Source organism: Glycine max, chromosome 5, assembly GCF_000004515.6.
Source record: "Glycine max cultivar Williams 82 chromosome 5, Glycine_max_v4.0, whole genome shotgun sequence".
NCBI classification, from domain to species: Eukaryota; Viridiplantae; Streptophyta; class Magnoliopsida; order Fabales; family Fabaceae; genus Glycine; species Glycine max.
In genome coordinates, this window is record NC_038241.2 from 27,009,413 (window position 1) to 27,025,400 (window position 15,988).

At 36.0% G+C, this 15,988-nt stretch overlaps 1 protein-coding gene and 1 pseudogene across 1 annotated transcript; one reads left to right on the forward strand and one right to left on the reverse strand.

Moving 5' to 3' along the window:
* Positions 1–812: 812 nt before the first annotated feature.
* Positions 813–10,219, forward strand: LOC100799574 (homeobox-leucine zipper protein ATHB-15-like; annotated as a pseudogene).
* A 4,208-nt stretch (positions 10,220–14,427) lies between these two features.
* Positions 14,428–15,699, reverse strand: LOC113001671 (uncharacterized). Its single transcript, XM_026128569.1, has 2 exons — positions 15,051–15,699; positions 14,428–14,711 (listed from the first exon to the last, which is right to left on the reverse strand). The coding sequence occupies exons 1-2, from the start codon at positions 15,697–15,699 to the stop codon at positions 14,428–14,430; spliced, it is 933 nt and encodes a 310-aa protein (XP_025984354.1).
* Between the last annotated feature and the right edge of the window lie 289 nt (positions 15,700–15,988).

Below are 15,988 nucleotides of genomic sequence, written 5' to 3' on the forward strand. Positions count from 1 at the left end.
GCATGTTTATTTCATAATTCTTTTCTTTATACCCCATTACACTTTTATAAAATGCCAAAATCGCTTAATAAAGTGAGAAAGTAATAAAAAGAAAATATTTAAGTTGGGCCTTGGTGACCGGTTGGTCATGGGTTCAAATCCAGAAACAATCTTTTTGCATATGCAAAACTAAGACTGCGTAAAACGACCCTCTCTTGTAGCTTCGCATAGCGAGGAACCTTGGGGGCACTAGGATGCATTAGTTTAGATTATTTTTCTTTACACTTCATGTAAAGTGTCAAATCACTCCATACAAACATGTGAAAGAGATAAAGAGATTTAAGATTTTGCTTGAGTTGTTGCAGTACCTCTTTGATATGATTTCTTCCTACATGTGGGTTGTTCCCATCTCTGGCAACCACCATCGGTGTTGTAGCCATAAAATGTGTCAGCTCTAGCAATCTCACTTCCCCTAGTTGTGTCCTTTAGCTGACCATTGTGAAATAACACCCATTGTGATACACCATTTGGGGTTGTGTAGCTGAATGAGTCTTCTTCCTCATTGGACACAATGTTGTATTCATACATGAGCTGAACTTCCTCTGGAATATGCTCAAATCTCTTATTTCTCAACAATCCACTTGCCCAATACACCTGTTAGAAATTTTTAAGGAAAAAAAATACTAGTATAATTAAAAGAGTGATATAATTTTATTTAAGCTTAAGTGTGTTTTTGAGTGCGAGCTCTAGCACAATTGTAAAGTTGTGCCTTAGTGATCAACTGGTCATGAGTTCAAATCGAAAAATTGCCTCTTTACATATGCAAGAGTAAGATGGTATACAATAAAGACACAAATTGTGAATCGGTTGTGACGAGAGGTCAGCAGCACAATTTGATAACTCAACATCCCCCACTGGATGCAAGTCCTGCATGGTTAGTGGGAGTATGATTATTGGGTCCCTTTCTGTCACTGTGATTTGAGACAACTTGGTTATGTATTCATGGCTTATGGAATCATGTCTTATTCTTTTCCCAGGCTTTTGTCCATTGCAGAAGAGACTTTAGCAGAATTTCTTTCTAAGGCTACTGGGACTGCTGTTGAGTGGGTCCAAATGCATGGAATGAAGGTATCCTAGTAACTCTTTCCTTTGGTTGACCAATTAATTGTTTTTCTCTTCATTTATTTCATAGGGATAAACCATAAACTGAATGGTAAAGGAATTGTAAAATTGTCATCTTGGACCCATGTTTTGATAATCTTCTTTTGCAATGATTTCCATTCTTTTGAATAAATTAGTGGCATACATGTTTCTATAAACATTTATAAAATCAAGTTTCTTCACTAATTCTTGTTGAATGTGCACAGCCTGGTCCGGATTCCATTGGAATCGTTGCTATTTCTCATGGTTGCACAGGTGTGGCAGCTAGAGCCTGTGGTCTAGTGGGACTAGAACTCACTAGGGTAAGCATTAAGATTTACTATTATTTATATTACTGATTGTTGGGCTTAAGTTTATCCGTCACACGATCAAACATACTCTTTCCAGGTTGCAGAAATCCTCAAAGATCAGCCTTTGTGGTTTCACGATTGCCGAGCTGTTGATGTTCTCAATGTGCTCTCCACAACAAATGGTGGAACCATTGAGATACTTTATATGCAGGTAAAGTAAAAAATTATAGTGCAATGATGAAGATTTTATCTTAATGAATTTGTTGAAATTGCTACAAATTTCTGGAATATTCTTAAATATAATATGTATGAAAATGGTAGAATATTCTAGAACTATAGTCTGTATGAATATGGTAGAACAATCTAGAACTATAATGTGTTTGAATATGGTAGAACAATCTAGAACTATAAGTGTATGTATAAGATAGAAGAACCTAGAACTATCATGATACTAATCTATCATGAAAACTCTAGAAAGACCTAAAGTAATATAGAAACATTCACCACCATTGAGAGGTTGGTGACTTGAGCCTATAAATAGGCAATTGGTATGTTGTAATTGATCATCCAAGAAATCAATGACATAGCCTTCTTTCTAAAACAATTCTCTAAAACTATTAACTATCAACTATCATCTAATAAACTACCAACAGTGGTATCAGAGCTACGTTCGGTCATACATTAGGCATAGTTATATTACCTACCTACCATTCCAAAATCCTCCCAACTACTTCAAAAATTTCCTTTGTACTATTAACCCACTCCAATAATATTTTTTCTAAGCTATGGATAACTACTCAATCGTCAACTATTTCTGTCCCTATCTTCAATGGTGAAAATTATGATTCCTGGCGTGTTAAAATGGAAACATATTTTTCATCTCAAGATTTATGGGACATAGTAGAAGAAGGCTTCAATGTTCTCGCGGATACTTCAGCTCTTAATGCATCTCAAAAAAAAGAGTTGAAGAAAAATAAACAGAAAAATTTAAAGGCGTTGTTCACCTTGCAACAAGCGGTGACTGATCCAATTTTCCCAAGAATTATGGGAGCTAAGACTGCCAAAGAAGCGTGGAACACATTGCAGGAGGAGTTTCAAGGAAGTGTTAAGGTACGTGCCGTTAAACTTCAATGTATAAGAAGAGATTTTGAACTATTAAAGATGAAGGAGTATGAGACAGTTAAAGATTACTATTCTAAAGTTAAAGAAATAGTTAATCAAATGAGAGCTTTTGGGGAAGATATTCTTGACAAGAAAATTGTTGAGAAAATTCTAATTACTATGCCCCAAAAGTTTGACACAATCGTGACAACGATTGAGCAAACCAAAGATCTGTCCACTCTATCAGAGACAGAACTTGTGGGCTCTCTTGAAGCATATGAGCAAAGACTGTATAGGCATAAAGAAGATACACTTGAAAATGCCTTCCAGACAAAGTTTAAATTTCATCCCCAAAATAAAGAAAATGGAGGAAAGAAAAATTATGGAGAAACATCCAGAAGAAGAGAAGGTTCTAGGAATTTCCTTAAGAACAAAACAGATAAAAATCCTCCATGTAATATATGCAAAAGGCAAGGCCACGCAGAGAAAAATTCTTGGTTCCGTAATATGCCACAATGCAACCATTGCAAGAAGTTTGGGCACGTAGAGAAAAATTGTCGCAACAAAAATAGGCATCAAGCCAATATCGCAGAGGAGCATGATCAAGAACAATGTATGCTCTATGCCACTCAAGACTCAATAAAAGAAAAGGGAGGAAGCTGGTACTTGGATAGTGGATGTAGCAATCACATGGCCAAGGATGAGACTATTTTCGAAAGCATTGATGAGTCTGTCAAAGTCAAAGTTCGACTGGGAAATGGAAGTGTGGTTAAATCAAAAGGCAAAGGCATTGTCGTGATGGAGACAGATAAAGGTACGCGACTCATCCATGATGTCTTACTAGTTCCCAGCCTAAAAGAAAATCTTCTAAGCATTGGCCAAATGATGGAGAGAGGCTACACACTTCACTTTGAAGGAGGTGTATGCAAAATCTTAGACAACAAAATAAAAGGTCTAAGATAGCCCAAGTAAATATGAATAAGAGCAATAGAAGCTTCCCTCTAAATTTAAAATATGCAACAAACATTGCCATGAAGGTACAAGTTGATGATTCATGGCTATGGCATCGAAGATTTGGCCACTTCAACACACATGCTTTGAAGTTGTTACATGAGAAGAACATGAAGAGAGATCTTCCAAGCATAAAGAAGAACAATGAAGTGTGTGAAGGATGTCTCCTTGGTAAGCAACACTGATTTCCTTTCTCAACAAGCGGAGCATGGAGAGCGAAAGATCTATTGGAGCTGATACATACGGACGATTGTGGACCAATGAGGACGCCATCACATGAGAACAACAGGTACTTCATACTCTTCATTGATGACTTCTCTAGAATGACATGGGTATATTTTCTAAAAGAAAAATCAGAAGTCTTTGGAGTATTCAAAAAGTTCAAGGCCCTTGCTAAAAATCAAAGTGGAAAACAGATAAAAGTACTAAGAAGTGATCGCGGCAAAGAGTACACCTCTCGTGAGTTTGAAAGATTTTGTGAGGATGAAGGCATTGAGTGACAACTTACAGTCGCATATTCTCCTCAACAAAATGGAGTGTCCGAGAGAAAGAATCGCACAGTTATGGAAATGGCTAGATCGATGCTCAAGGAGAAAGGACTACCTAACACATTCTGGGCTGAAGCAGTCTACACTACTGTTTACATACTCAACAGATGTCCAACTAAGTTTGTAAAAGACAAGACTCCAATTGAAGCTTGGAATGGGAAAAAGCCATCAGCAAAGCACCTAAGGGTCTTTGGATCTATATGCTACATTCATATTCCAGACGTGAAGAGGCACAAGCTTGAAGACAAGACTATACGAGGTATCTTCCTTGGGTATAGCAATATCTCTAAGGGCTACTGTGTCTACAACTTGCAAACTAAGAAACTTTTCATCAGTCGAGATGTTGAAGTTGATAAATGCGCTTCTTGGAATTGGGATGAAGAAAAATTGGAGAAGAACATTCTTATACCCGCTCAACTACCTCAAGAAGAAGCTGAGGAAGAAGACCCAGGTGAACCACCTTCACCTCCACCACAACAACAAGATCAAGGACTATCATCACCAGAGTCTACTCCAAGACGAGTAAGATCTTTGGTGGACATATATGAAACCTGTAACTTGGCCATACTTGAATCTGGAAGCTTTGAAGAAGCGTCAAAGCAGGAAGTATGGGTCAAGGCAATGGAAGAAGAGATACAGATAATCGAGAAAAACAACACATGGGAGTTAGTAAATCATCCCCATGGAAAAGATATCATTGGGGTTAAGTGGGTCTATAAGACAAAGCTCAACCCTGATGGAACAATACAGAAACACAAGGCGAGGCTAGTAGCTAAGGGTTACTCACAGCAACCTGAAATTGACTACAATGAGACATTTGCACCAGTAGCTCGTCTTGATACCATAAGAGCTCTAATAGCTCTTGCGTCACAAAAAGGATGGAGTATCCATCAACTAGATGTCAAATCCGCCTTCCTTAACGACGTACTTGAAGAAGAGATCTATGTGGAGCAGCCACAAGGGTTCGTGTCTAAAGGCAAAGAAAGCAAAGTGTTAAGACTAAGAAAAGCACTCTACGGTTTGAAGCAAGCACCTCGAGCATGGTATAGCAAAATCGATTAGTATTTCATGGATCAAGGATTCAGGAGGAGCAAGAGTGAGCCTACACTTTACATCAAGTCTCAAGCTACACGACCTAACATAATGTATGCTACAAGTCTTCTATCAAGATTCATGCAAAGCCCAAGTCAAATACACTTTGGAGCAGGAAAAAGAATTTTGAGGTATCTACAAGGAACAAAAGAGTTCGGTATATGATATACTACCGAAACCAACTCAGAATTACTTGGCTACACCGACAGTGATTAGGAAGGTTTGGCAGATGACATGAAGAGTACCTCTGGCTATGCTTTCTCACTAGGATCGGGAATGTTCTCTTGGGCGTCGAAGAAGCAAGCTACAGTAGCACAATCAACAGTAGAAGCAGAGTACGTGGAAGCTGCTGAAGCAACAAGTCAAGCTATATGGCTTCGTAGGATACTTGAAGACATGGGAGAAAAACAAGATGAGCCTACTAAAATCAACTGCGACAACAAATCAGCAATTGCAATGGCGAAGAATCCAGTTCATCACAGCAGAACAAAACACATAGCAATCAAGTGTCACTTTATCAGAGAAGCTGAAGCAACTAAAGAGATCAAACTCGACTACTGTAGAACAGAAGATCAAATTGCAGACATATTCGTGAAGGCATTTCCGAGACCAAGATTTGAAGAATTACGAGCTATGCTCGGAGTCACAGAAATTTGCATCAAGGAGGAGTGTTGAAATTGCTACAAATTTCTAGAATATTCTTAAATATAATATGTATGAAAATGGTAGAATATTCTAGAACTATAGTGTGTATGAATATGGTAGAACAATCTAGAACTATAATGTGTTTGAATATGGTAAAACAATCTAGAACTATAATGTAGAAGCATTCACCACCATTGAGAGGTTGGTGACTTGAGCCTATAAATAGGCAATTGGTATGTTGTAATTGATCATCCAAGAAATTAATGACATAGCCTTCTTTCTAAAACAATTCTCTAAAACTATCAAATATCATCTAATAAACTACCAACAGAATTGGAACCAAATCACTTATTTGTATGCTTGTTGCCTTTGATGATCAGCTATATGCACCAACCACATTGGCTCCTGCTTGAGACTTCTGGTTGTTGTGATACACTTCTGTTTTAGAAGATGGAAGCCTAGTGGTAAATGACTCTAAAAATTATCATCCAAAAATTTGTATTTGATTAGATATTGTAGTTAATAGCATACCTCACCTGTGCAATGGTCTAGTCCCATTGTTAAGTTCTTCTATGCACATGTGTCTAAATCATTCTTAATGTGTGCCTTAAATCTATGAGAGGTCTCTTAAAAATACTCAAAATGGTCCAAGCATGCCTCCCGTGAAGCATTTTGTTAGAGCTGAGATGCTGCCTAGTGGGTACCTGATCAGACCTTGTGAAGGAGGTGGTTCCATCATCCACATTGTTGATCATATGGATTTAAAGGTACAGTAATTTGAATTGTTGCATCAAAATATATAATATTTTTTGTTTTGTATTTAACTTCAAAATTAAGCGCGTTTATACTATTGTTAGCCATGGAGTGTGCCAGAGGTGCTACGTCCATTGTACGAATCATCAACAGTACTGGCTCAGAAGACAACTATGGCAGTATGGTTATTTTGTCACTTTTCCAGATGATAAAACTTCATGTATAATGTGTTTATTTTTGTCCCTGTTTATGCCCATATGATTGTATTATTTAATTCTATAGTAACAATATTGATTAGTGGATTTTGTTAGAAAAATAGGTTATCCTTCTATCTATTGTATCAGCTATTGTTCTGTTTTTGACTTTTGGTGTATCTACTGTGTTGATTAGTAGGCGACTGGCTAGGTATACTCATTGCACTTCTTTGTGCTTATCTTGTATGTATTTATAATTGAACCAACTGAGTGTTTAGTGATGGAAAGCTTATTTCTATTATATTTAACTGATTTAAATGGACCATGGCATGTGTAAGTCTTTTTCTTTTCCACGTAGGCCCTACGTCATCTAAGGCAGATTTCACATGAAGTTTCTCAGTCCAACGTCACTGCGTGGGGTAGACGACCGACTGCACTATGAGCTCTTAGACAAAGATTGAGCAGGTTAATATATTCTACTAAAGGGGTGTGATTTTGTTCAAATTCTTTGCAAATAAATTTAGAATCTCACAACTATTTTATGTTATGTCAGGGGTTTTAATGAGGCACTCAATGGGTTTACTGATGAGGGATGGACAACAATTGGCAATGATGGTGTAGATGATGTTACTATTCTAGTGAATTCATCCCCGGACAAGTTAATGGGTCTGAATCTTTCCTTTGCCAATGGATTTCCATCTGTCAGTAATGCAGTGCTATGTGCCAAAGCATCGATGCTATTACAGGTGAGGATGCTAAGAAATTTCAATTATTTTCCTTTAAATTTATAAAATAAAACAAAATTTTGGATAATTAAATATCTCACAATGTCACAATCCACCAACACATGTTTACGTGTATCTCACAAATTAACACATGTTCAACTTTACACTTATACTCAATCTCAATAACAATATTATAATCTCAAAGCAACATGTTATCCCACAATTCATCGCATGTTTAATTTATCATTTACACACAATTTTAATCACAATTTCTTGATCTCAATATTACAATTTATCATGCTCACCTAGTAAATCTTATCCAAAATGCAAACAATTTATACAAAAATGTTTCTCACAACATGGGGAGTAAAACCCCTCAAATAATTTCACATAATCATATCAAAATCATAGGTAAAAAAACACGAAAACACCAAGAGCACTCAATTTATCAACCAATACGCATCAAGACATCAATTGGTTCGTCAAACATAATAATATCATATTTATAATCATAAAGGAAAATTTATAATTCAATAAATATCCCAAAATAAACCTAATTTAATCCTCTAAGGATCCTTACACATGTTCATTCTAACCCCAATTGCGATAAACTCATCCCTTACCTCTAAGCGGGCTCACGTGTGTATTTCGACAGTGATAGTAGCATCTCTAGCAGTTGTCCAAGATTCCTCAAGTTTTTCCTCTGGTTGCTCTATTAGGATTTCCAAGCGTTAGAGCGAAAGAGAAGGTATTAAAGCCTCCATTTTACTGTCTCCATGCGAGGGATGTTTCTCTCTTTGTGGACATTATTTCACAAATCCCAACAACGGGGATGTGCAAATTTTACAACGATCCAACGGTTGATGAGTCCGGGATCATAGTTTTACTGGGACAAGTTTTGGGTCTCTACGAGAAAAGAGAAAGCTACGATGCGAAGAACATTTCTCTCACCTCAGACATTATTGTTTCGCAAATTGAGAGGAAGAAGTGAGGGTTTTGGGAAAGGAAGAAGGAAAAATGAAATTGAGAGGAAGAGGAAGCGTAGAGACATATCGTTAGTCTAAAAACTGACCTAACGTGTTTCTATTTATCGCTAGGGTACTCTCAGCCTATTATTTACTCTATTTTTCTCTATTTTTATTATTTTATAAACAAGAACTATATTTTATTTCCTATCAAATGAATAAATAAAATATCTTTTTTTTCCTTCAAACCATTATTTTAATTAATAAAGTTATTTCTCCTTATTTATTTAATTATAAAAACCTCATCATTTTTCTAAAACTATTTATTTTTAAAGAAATAAATCATTTTTAATTTATTTTACAAAAAATGGGGTGTTACATTGAGTTTCAAGTTCAACTCTCAAATTTACATCTTCATCTCTTTATGCTATTTGTAAGAGATATAATCTTTCATTATAATTAACTAATTCGAGCAATCGAGAGGTCTTAGATTTATTACTTCCATCACTTTCATATTTTTGGTTGGAATTTTCATGTCATCATGGTTAGGAACTTCAGTTCATACCCTAGGTGAATGGTTCATCAAGAAAATGCCTCTTGTAAGCTATATATATGTTGCCTATAAGCAAATAAGTGCAGCAATATCATTGGGTATATTTCTTAACATATTCATCTATTTGTTTGTCATTTATTTCATTTAATTAGCAAACTCGAGTTTTTTGTAGTTATTTGACAAATCAAAGCTCCAAGGCTTTCAAAGAAGTTGCCATCATAAGGCATCCTCGTGTTGGTGAGTATGCACTTGGGTTCATCACTTCTTTAGTGGTCCTAAGGAACAAACATGAGAAATAGCTTTTTTGTGTTTATATTCCCACCAATCACTTGTACCTTGGTGATATTTATCTCATTAGCCCAGAGGATATTCTAAGACCTAATTTGTCTGTTTGAGAAGTGATAGACCTAGCCACACACAACCCAGTCAAAAGGGCCATGGATTCAACCATAGTACCCACATCGAAGGAAAACAAACACTTCACGGACAGGGGTTCTTACCTACACAAACACCTTTGACAGAGACACTTGATAGATTAACTACTTCGGTGTTGCTTTGCAGAGCTTCAAGAAAGAGAGGGCCCAGTGAAAGCTTGAGTGAGAGAGGGTGGGTGGGTTTGAGGTCACAACTGTAAACACAAAGACAAACACACTTTTAAGCAGAAATTTCAGGAGGGTCAGAGAAAGTCGAAGTGAAACATAAAACTAAGGGGGCTTTGAGGGAGTCATTCAATTCTAACCTTCGAGGGAATCCACAACTTCGACAACGATGAACGAAAGCAGAGAAGAAGGTTACATGCGACTGAGAAGAAGCTAGGTTAGTGAATTTAGGAACAGTGGTGAGAATGAGTAAGTTTATTCAAAGATGGTCTTATATAAAAACCGTCCTTGTACTAATAATACAACTACGATGATTTTCCTCAAACTGTCGTTGTACTTCCTGTTCAAAGACGATTTTTCAAATTAACATCGTTAAACTCACCATTTGAAGACGGTTATTTGAAAAACATCATCATATACATTCGTAAAAATTACAACACTGTCACCACGTATCCTTCAACGACGTATTCGAGCAACCGTCGTAGTTAGTGTGTCGTAAATAACCATTATTCTAGTAGTGGCATCCTAACCTAGTCACTGTTTAAAAGTAATTATTTAAATAATGGGTAAATACATTTTTGTGTTCTAACTGTGTAGGTTTAAGTTGCACAAGACTAAGTATTACTATTAGATTACCAAATGCAAAATACAATTAGAATAATGTAGGTCCTTTTAATTCATGCTTGGCTTCCCGTGTACCTAACTTTAAGCAAGAAAGAATAAATTAAGCATGTTAGCACTTAGCATAGTGCAATGATCCATCTATAAGCAGTGGAAACTTGAATTCAAAAAACTTACAAGAGAAAAAACAATAACCACTAATATCTACACTGCACCAATCTCTAGACATGTACCAACTAGTGGAAAACCATAGCTGTAAAATGAAAGTCCTACTGCAGCAATAGTTGGGATACAACCACAGGATTGATCGACCTGGAAATTCAAATGACATGTAATATTTTCATTTCAGACAACTCAAACACTAGTCATTTAATCACCATAAAGTGGGTAGATCTGGGACTCTGGGGTATTGAGAGGTGAATACCACCATATTGCAATCCACAAGAAAAAGTACCCAGTGAAGTTAAAAAATATGATCTCAACCCCTCGCATGCTCCATTTAACACACTCATTACCGCAGGCTAAAGCAAGAGTTAACACTTGCCAAAAAAGGGGCAAAATACAGCTTATTTTATACAAAAATGTATTCTAACTCTGACAGTTTGACACGTATTACATTCAAACAGTTCTAATCCCCACAACAATCTGACCAATATTGGCAATGAGATACATCAAATGCATTCTGAATACTTGATTGAGGGTATGGAGGTCTACTAACTGTGTTAGGAAGAAACTTTTAGGTGTGTGGAGTGGACTCCAAACCTCCCACAAATAGCCAGTTTCATATGTAATTAATTTTGCACAATTTTTCAATATAACCCCTATAAATCCTCAGCCTAAGCAATGATTCATCAACAATTTTTTTACTATTATTAAATAGTGAAAGAAATAGAAAAAAATGAACTGTACACAAATTAGAATGAATGGAAGCATCAAAACTGGCCGTGCACTGTCTAAAATTAAATCAAAAGAAATTATATTTATAGACATATTAGGTGGGAAGAAGACATGATAAATGGTGTGGAAAGATTATATCGAACACGCTATGTTTAACCATTTGAAACAACACATTTTCATGTAAGAATAATCTCAGGTTCTTAAAATTGAATTCCTAGAAGGTAACATAAAGCTATTCATAGATACATTAAACCAACCAATGATTATGGGTATTAATTACTAGAGAACAACTTTAATTAATAGTGAAAGAGAAACACAACTTCCTTTCAAAAAGTCAAATAAACAACGCCAACATATACAATATTTTAAAGCACTAGCGTTTATGCAATATTAAATTTCCCTATTGTTCCAATTCCCATTATTATTCTTCTCCTACAAATATTCTACTCGTATCTCTCATACTATAGCAATTAGCACCACATTTATAAATTGCCTCAATCAATGCACAAGAATAAATGTTGTGTGATGAAACAACGAAGTTTGTACTAAAAAACAAGAGAAATAAACGGACATAAAAAATCCCACAATCATACCTTACTAACAGTGACATAAGTCCCGAATATCCAAGAAAAGTTTGAAAAGTCGATCCAATAATTATAGTCCCCTGCAGCTCCTTCATTATATGTTTGAATTTCTGAAAATGGATACAAAAAATTTTCATCATCAGTCTTAGTTTCAATTACCCTATCAAAAACCTCACAATATACATAATACAAAAGCTCATGACATCTCACAAATAACTAACAACAGAAACATCATCCAAAACACAGAAAGGAGAAGAAAAACACACATTTGCATTTAATCGTTGAAACTCGGGGGACTTGATGATCGCCAACATCGGGGCCAGATAAACAAAAGAAGGCCCTTGCATCAAGGGCAACCTCGACCCAAAACTTGTATGCAACGTGTAGTCATTCCCGAAACAAAGAGCACAGTTGACGCCACCGCAGAAGTATCCTCCTACACCCACAAACACATTAGATAACAATACCCACTTAACAAATTCACCAAAATAAATGAATAAAAATTCAGTTAGGTCTTGTTTCTATAAATACTTATAGGAGAAGAAAATAAGAAAGTATAAAAAATTGAGTTTTTTTTCATAAGTCATAACTTAAAATCAAATTACACTCTTAACTTTTACAGAAGTCCTCCCATCTAACTCCTCCAAAAGCTAAGATGTATAAGCTAATTTAAACTCAGGAAAAAAAAGCTTAATTCATTTTACATTTTGATTCTCTTCTCCTATAAGTGCTTACGGAGAAGTTTGTTTATCAAAACATGGCCTTAGATGGAGAAAACATGAAATCACTCACATGAGAGCCTCCCATTGCCGAAACTATAATGAGAGGAATGAGAACCAACGAACCCAATATCGAAAAGTAATGTTGAATACCGTACACACCAATGGGAACAAACCATCCATAAAAAAAAATTAGCTCATAAATTGAACTCTACATCAAAATTTTCAAAATCAAAGAAAGCGCATATCTTTATTCTTATTCTGACCTAAACCGGACGAATCTCTAAGCTCATACTTCATATACGAATGAGTTTCTGGAAAGATATTATTATCCAAAAACAAAGATTTCCGATCAAGGAAAACACCATATGATCTCTAGAAAGATATTACTATCTAAATATTCTACAATTTTCTTGCCAGGTAGATATCAAACAATAGTCAAATACCTGCAGGAGTGAATCAAAGATGATTCAAAGGTGTTTTGATGATAATAATGATGATAACAAAAGATGATGACAAAGGTGAAGACAAAAAGCTCAAAGATCAATCAAAGAACAACTCAAGTGAATCAAGAACAATTCAAGAGTTCAAGATAAGAATCAAGAAGAATTCAAGACTCAAGAAGAAAGTTTAAAGTCAAGAAACAAGATTCAAGGTTCAAGATCTCAAGAATCAAGATCAAGATTCAAGACTCAAGATTCAAGAATCAAGAGAAGGCTTAATCAAGATAAGTATGAAAAGTTTTTCTCAAAAATTGAGTAGCACATGATTTTTCTCAAAACATGTTTACCAAAGAATTTTTACTCTCTGGTAATCGATTACCAAATTGTTGTAATCGATTACCAGTAACAAAATTGTTTTGAAAAAGTTTTCAAATTGAATTTACAACATTCCAATTAATTTCAAAAAGTTGTAATCGATTACAATGTTTTGGTAATCGATTACCAGTGCCTTTGAACGTTGAAATTCAAATTCAAATGTGAAGAGTCACATCCTTTCACATAAAAGCTTTGTGTAATCGATTACACTGATTTGGTAATCGATTACCAGTGATTGTTTCTGAATAAATCAAAAGATGTAACTCTTCAAAAGGTTTTTGACTTTTTCAAATTGGTTTTAAGTTTTTCTAAAAGTTATAACTCTTCTAAATGGTTGGACTGTTTCCGATCATGACGAGTTTCAAGAAGCCCGATAGATTGAACTGTTTCAATGTACTAAGAACAAAACTCAATAGCTTCAACAACATACCTTTCAACAATGGAAGCTTATGGTCGGTATTGATTTATGGTATAACCCTTTAATGATGTATCGCTCAACTGGATACATCCATCATAAAAAAAATCAGACCACACAACCAGATCTCCCTCACGAGATGAAAAATTAAGTGAATCATTATGTCAAAAAGTGATGGAGAAAAATACATCTCTAATTGACAAAGAACAATGGCAACCTCATTCTCCAAATCATCCAATTATCGAGGGTCAATGACTTTGCTACAAATAGCATTAAAAAGGAAGTACAAACGGGTTATGGCAACCCTAACTTTGTCAGGAAAGATTTCGTGAATTGCTATAGCCAATAGTTGTTGCATTAAGACATGGCAATCATGAGACTTCAAGCCAACCAACTTCAGATCATTGAGGGCTACAAGGCTCTTAATATTTGAAGAGTATCCTTGTGGGGCTTTTACACTTCGCAGACAATGACAAAAACTTCTTTTCTCTATTGTTGACATTGTGTGGCATGTTGGGGGAAGATACATTTGCCGACCTTGTGTTGTCGAATGCAACTACTCTCGTATTCCTATGTCAACCAGGTCTTGATGACATTTCAAACCATCCTTTGTCTTGCCTTTAATGTTAAGAAGGGTACCAATTAAACTATCACAGACATTTTTTTCGACATGCATTGCGTCTAGACAATGACACACATGTAGATCAGACTAGTATGAAAAATCAAAGAATATTGACCTTTTCTTCCATATGTTCATCTAAGATGATGTCTTCTTTTGGGTCTTCCCAAAGATAGTTATGATGTCCTTCACCCGATCATAAAATTCGTTTCCAGCTAATGGTTGCAATGCACTTTCATTCTCCTGACTTCCATTAAAAGTTTCCTTCAATTGCTGATACGGGTGATAAGGTTTCAGAAATCTTCGGTGCTTGACATATACTATCTTATTTCCATGTTTCAGTTGGATGAAGCTCATGTTTCCCTCACATATAGGACATGCATGATGTCCTTTGACACTATATCCACTTAAATTTCCATATGCTAGAAAGTCATTAATAGTACAAAACACCATTGACTATAACCTGAAGGTCTACTATAGATTCTCATCCCACACATAAACCTCGTCTACCCACAATTTTCTCAAGTCTTCAATCAACGGATTGAGATACACATCAATATCATTCCCAGGCTACCTTGGACCCGCTATCATCATACATAGGATAATGTATTTTCACTTGATGCACAACCAAGGAAGGAGGTAGTAAATCATCAACAAAACAAGCCATGAACTGTGGTTTGTGCTTAATACCAAAAGGATTCATTCCGTCTGAAGCAAGACCAAGCCTTAGGTTTCTTAGCTCATCTCCAAAATGTGGATACAAATGATCAATTGTCTTCCATTGAGGAGGATCAGCCAGATGTCGGAGCAATCCATCACTTTTTTTCCATCTGCATGCCATGTAAGGGTTTTTGCATCATGTCCATTAGCAAACAATCCCTTAAATCTTGGTATTATTGGAAGATACCAGCACACCTTTGCTGGACGACTATTGTTTTTGCTTGCATCATCACTAAATTTGTCATCATTGATTTTGTACCATGATACCCCACATGTGGGGCACTTACGCATTTCTGCAAACTGATTTTTGTACAATATGCAATCATTAGGGCATGCATGGATTTTCTGGTACTCCATTCCCACAGTACATAAAATCTTCTTCTCCTTGTAGTGATTTTTCAACAATGCATTTTGTTCAGGAAGCATCTTCTTCAATATCACAAGAAATTCAGTGAAGCTTTTGTCACTCCACCCAAATCTTACCTTCAAGTTGACCAAAGCTAACACCGCTGACAACCTTGTGAAACTTGTGCACCCCGAATACAATGGCTTCTTTGAATCACTTTCTATTTTATCATACAAAGGTGCATGTGCTTGTTGAAAACAATCTTGTCCAAGATCGCGAATCATGTCTTCTATATGATCTCTGATGTCTTCATCAACCGGCTCAGTGCGAGAAACTGTTGGCATGTCTGACAATTCCCCATGCCATATCCATTTTGCTAAATTCGGAATGATCCCATGACATATAATATATGATCTTATTTCATTTACTGATTGACGTCTCCCATTCACACATTTAACACATGGACAGAAAAATTCCCCCCCCCCCCAAACTTTGTCCATTACATTCTGTAAATTGTATGAATTGTTCAACCCTGTCGCAACCTACCCTTCGACGGGAGGGCAGGGCAAAAATAAAAGTATGTCTTCACATGAAGAAAACGCGTGCACTAGCCACCAATGTTTATTCAAGGAA

Excerpts from the sequence above, each read along its gene's own strand:
- LOC113001671 (XM_026128569.1), bottom strand. The coding sequence starts at position 15,699 with ATGCCAACAGTTTCTCGCACTGAGCCGGTTGATGAAGACATCAGAGAT. Across the intron at positions 14,712-15,050 it reads TGGAAGACAATTGATCATTT|CATATGGAAATTTAAGTGGA; the intron begins GTATCCACATTT and ends ATGACTTTCTAG.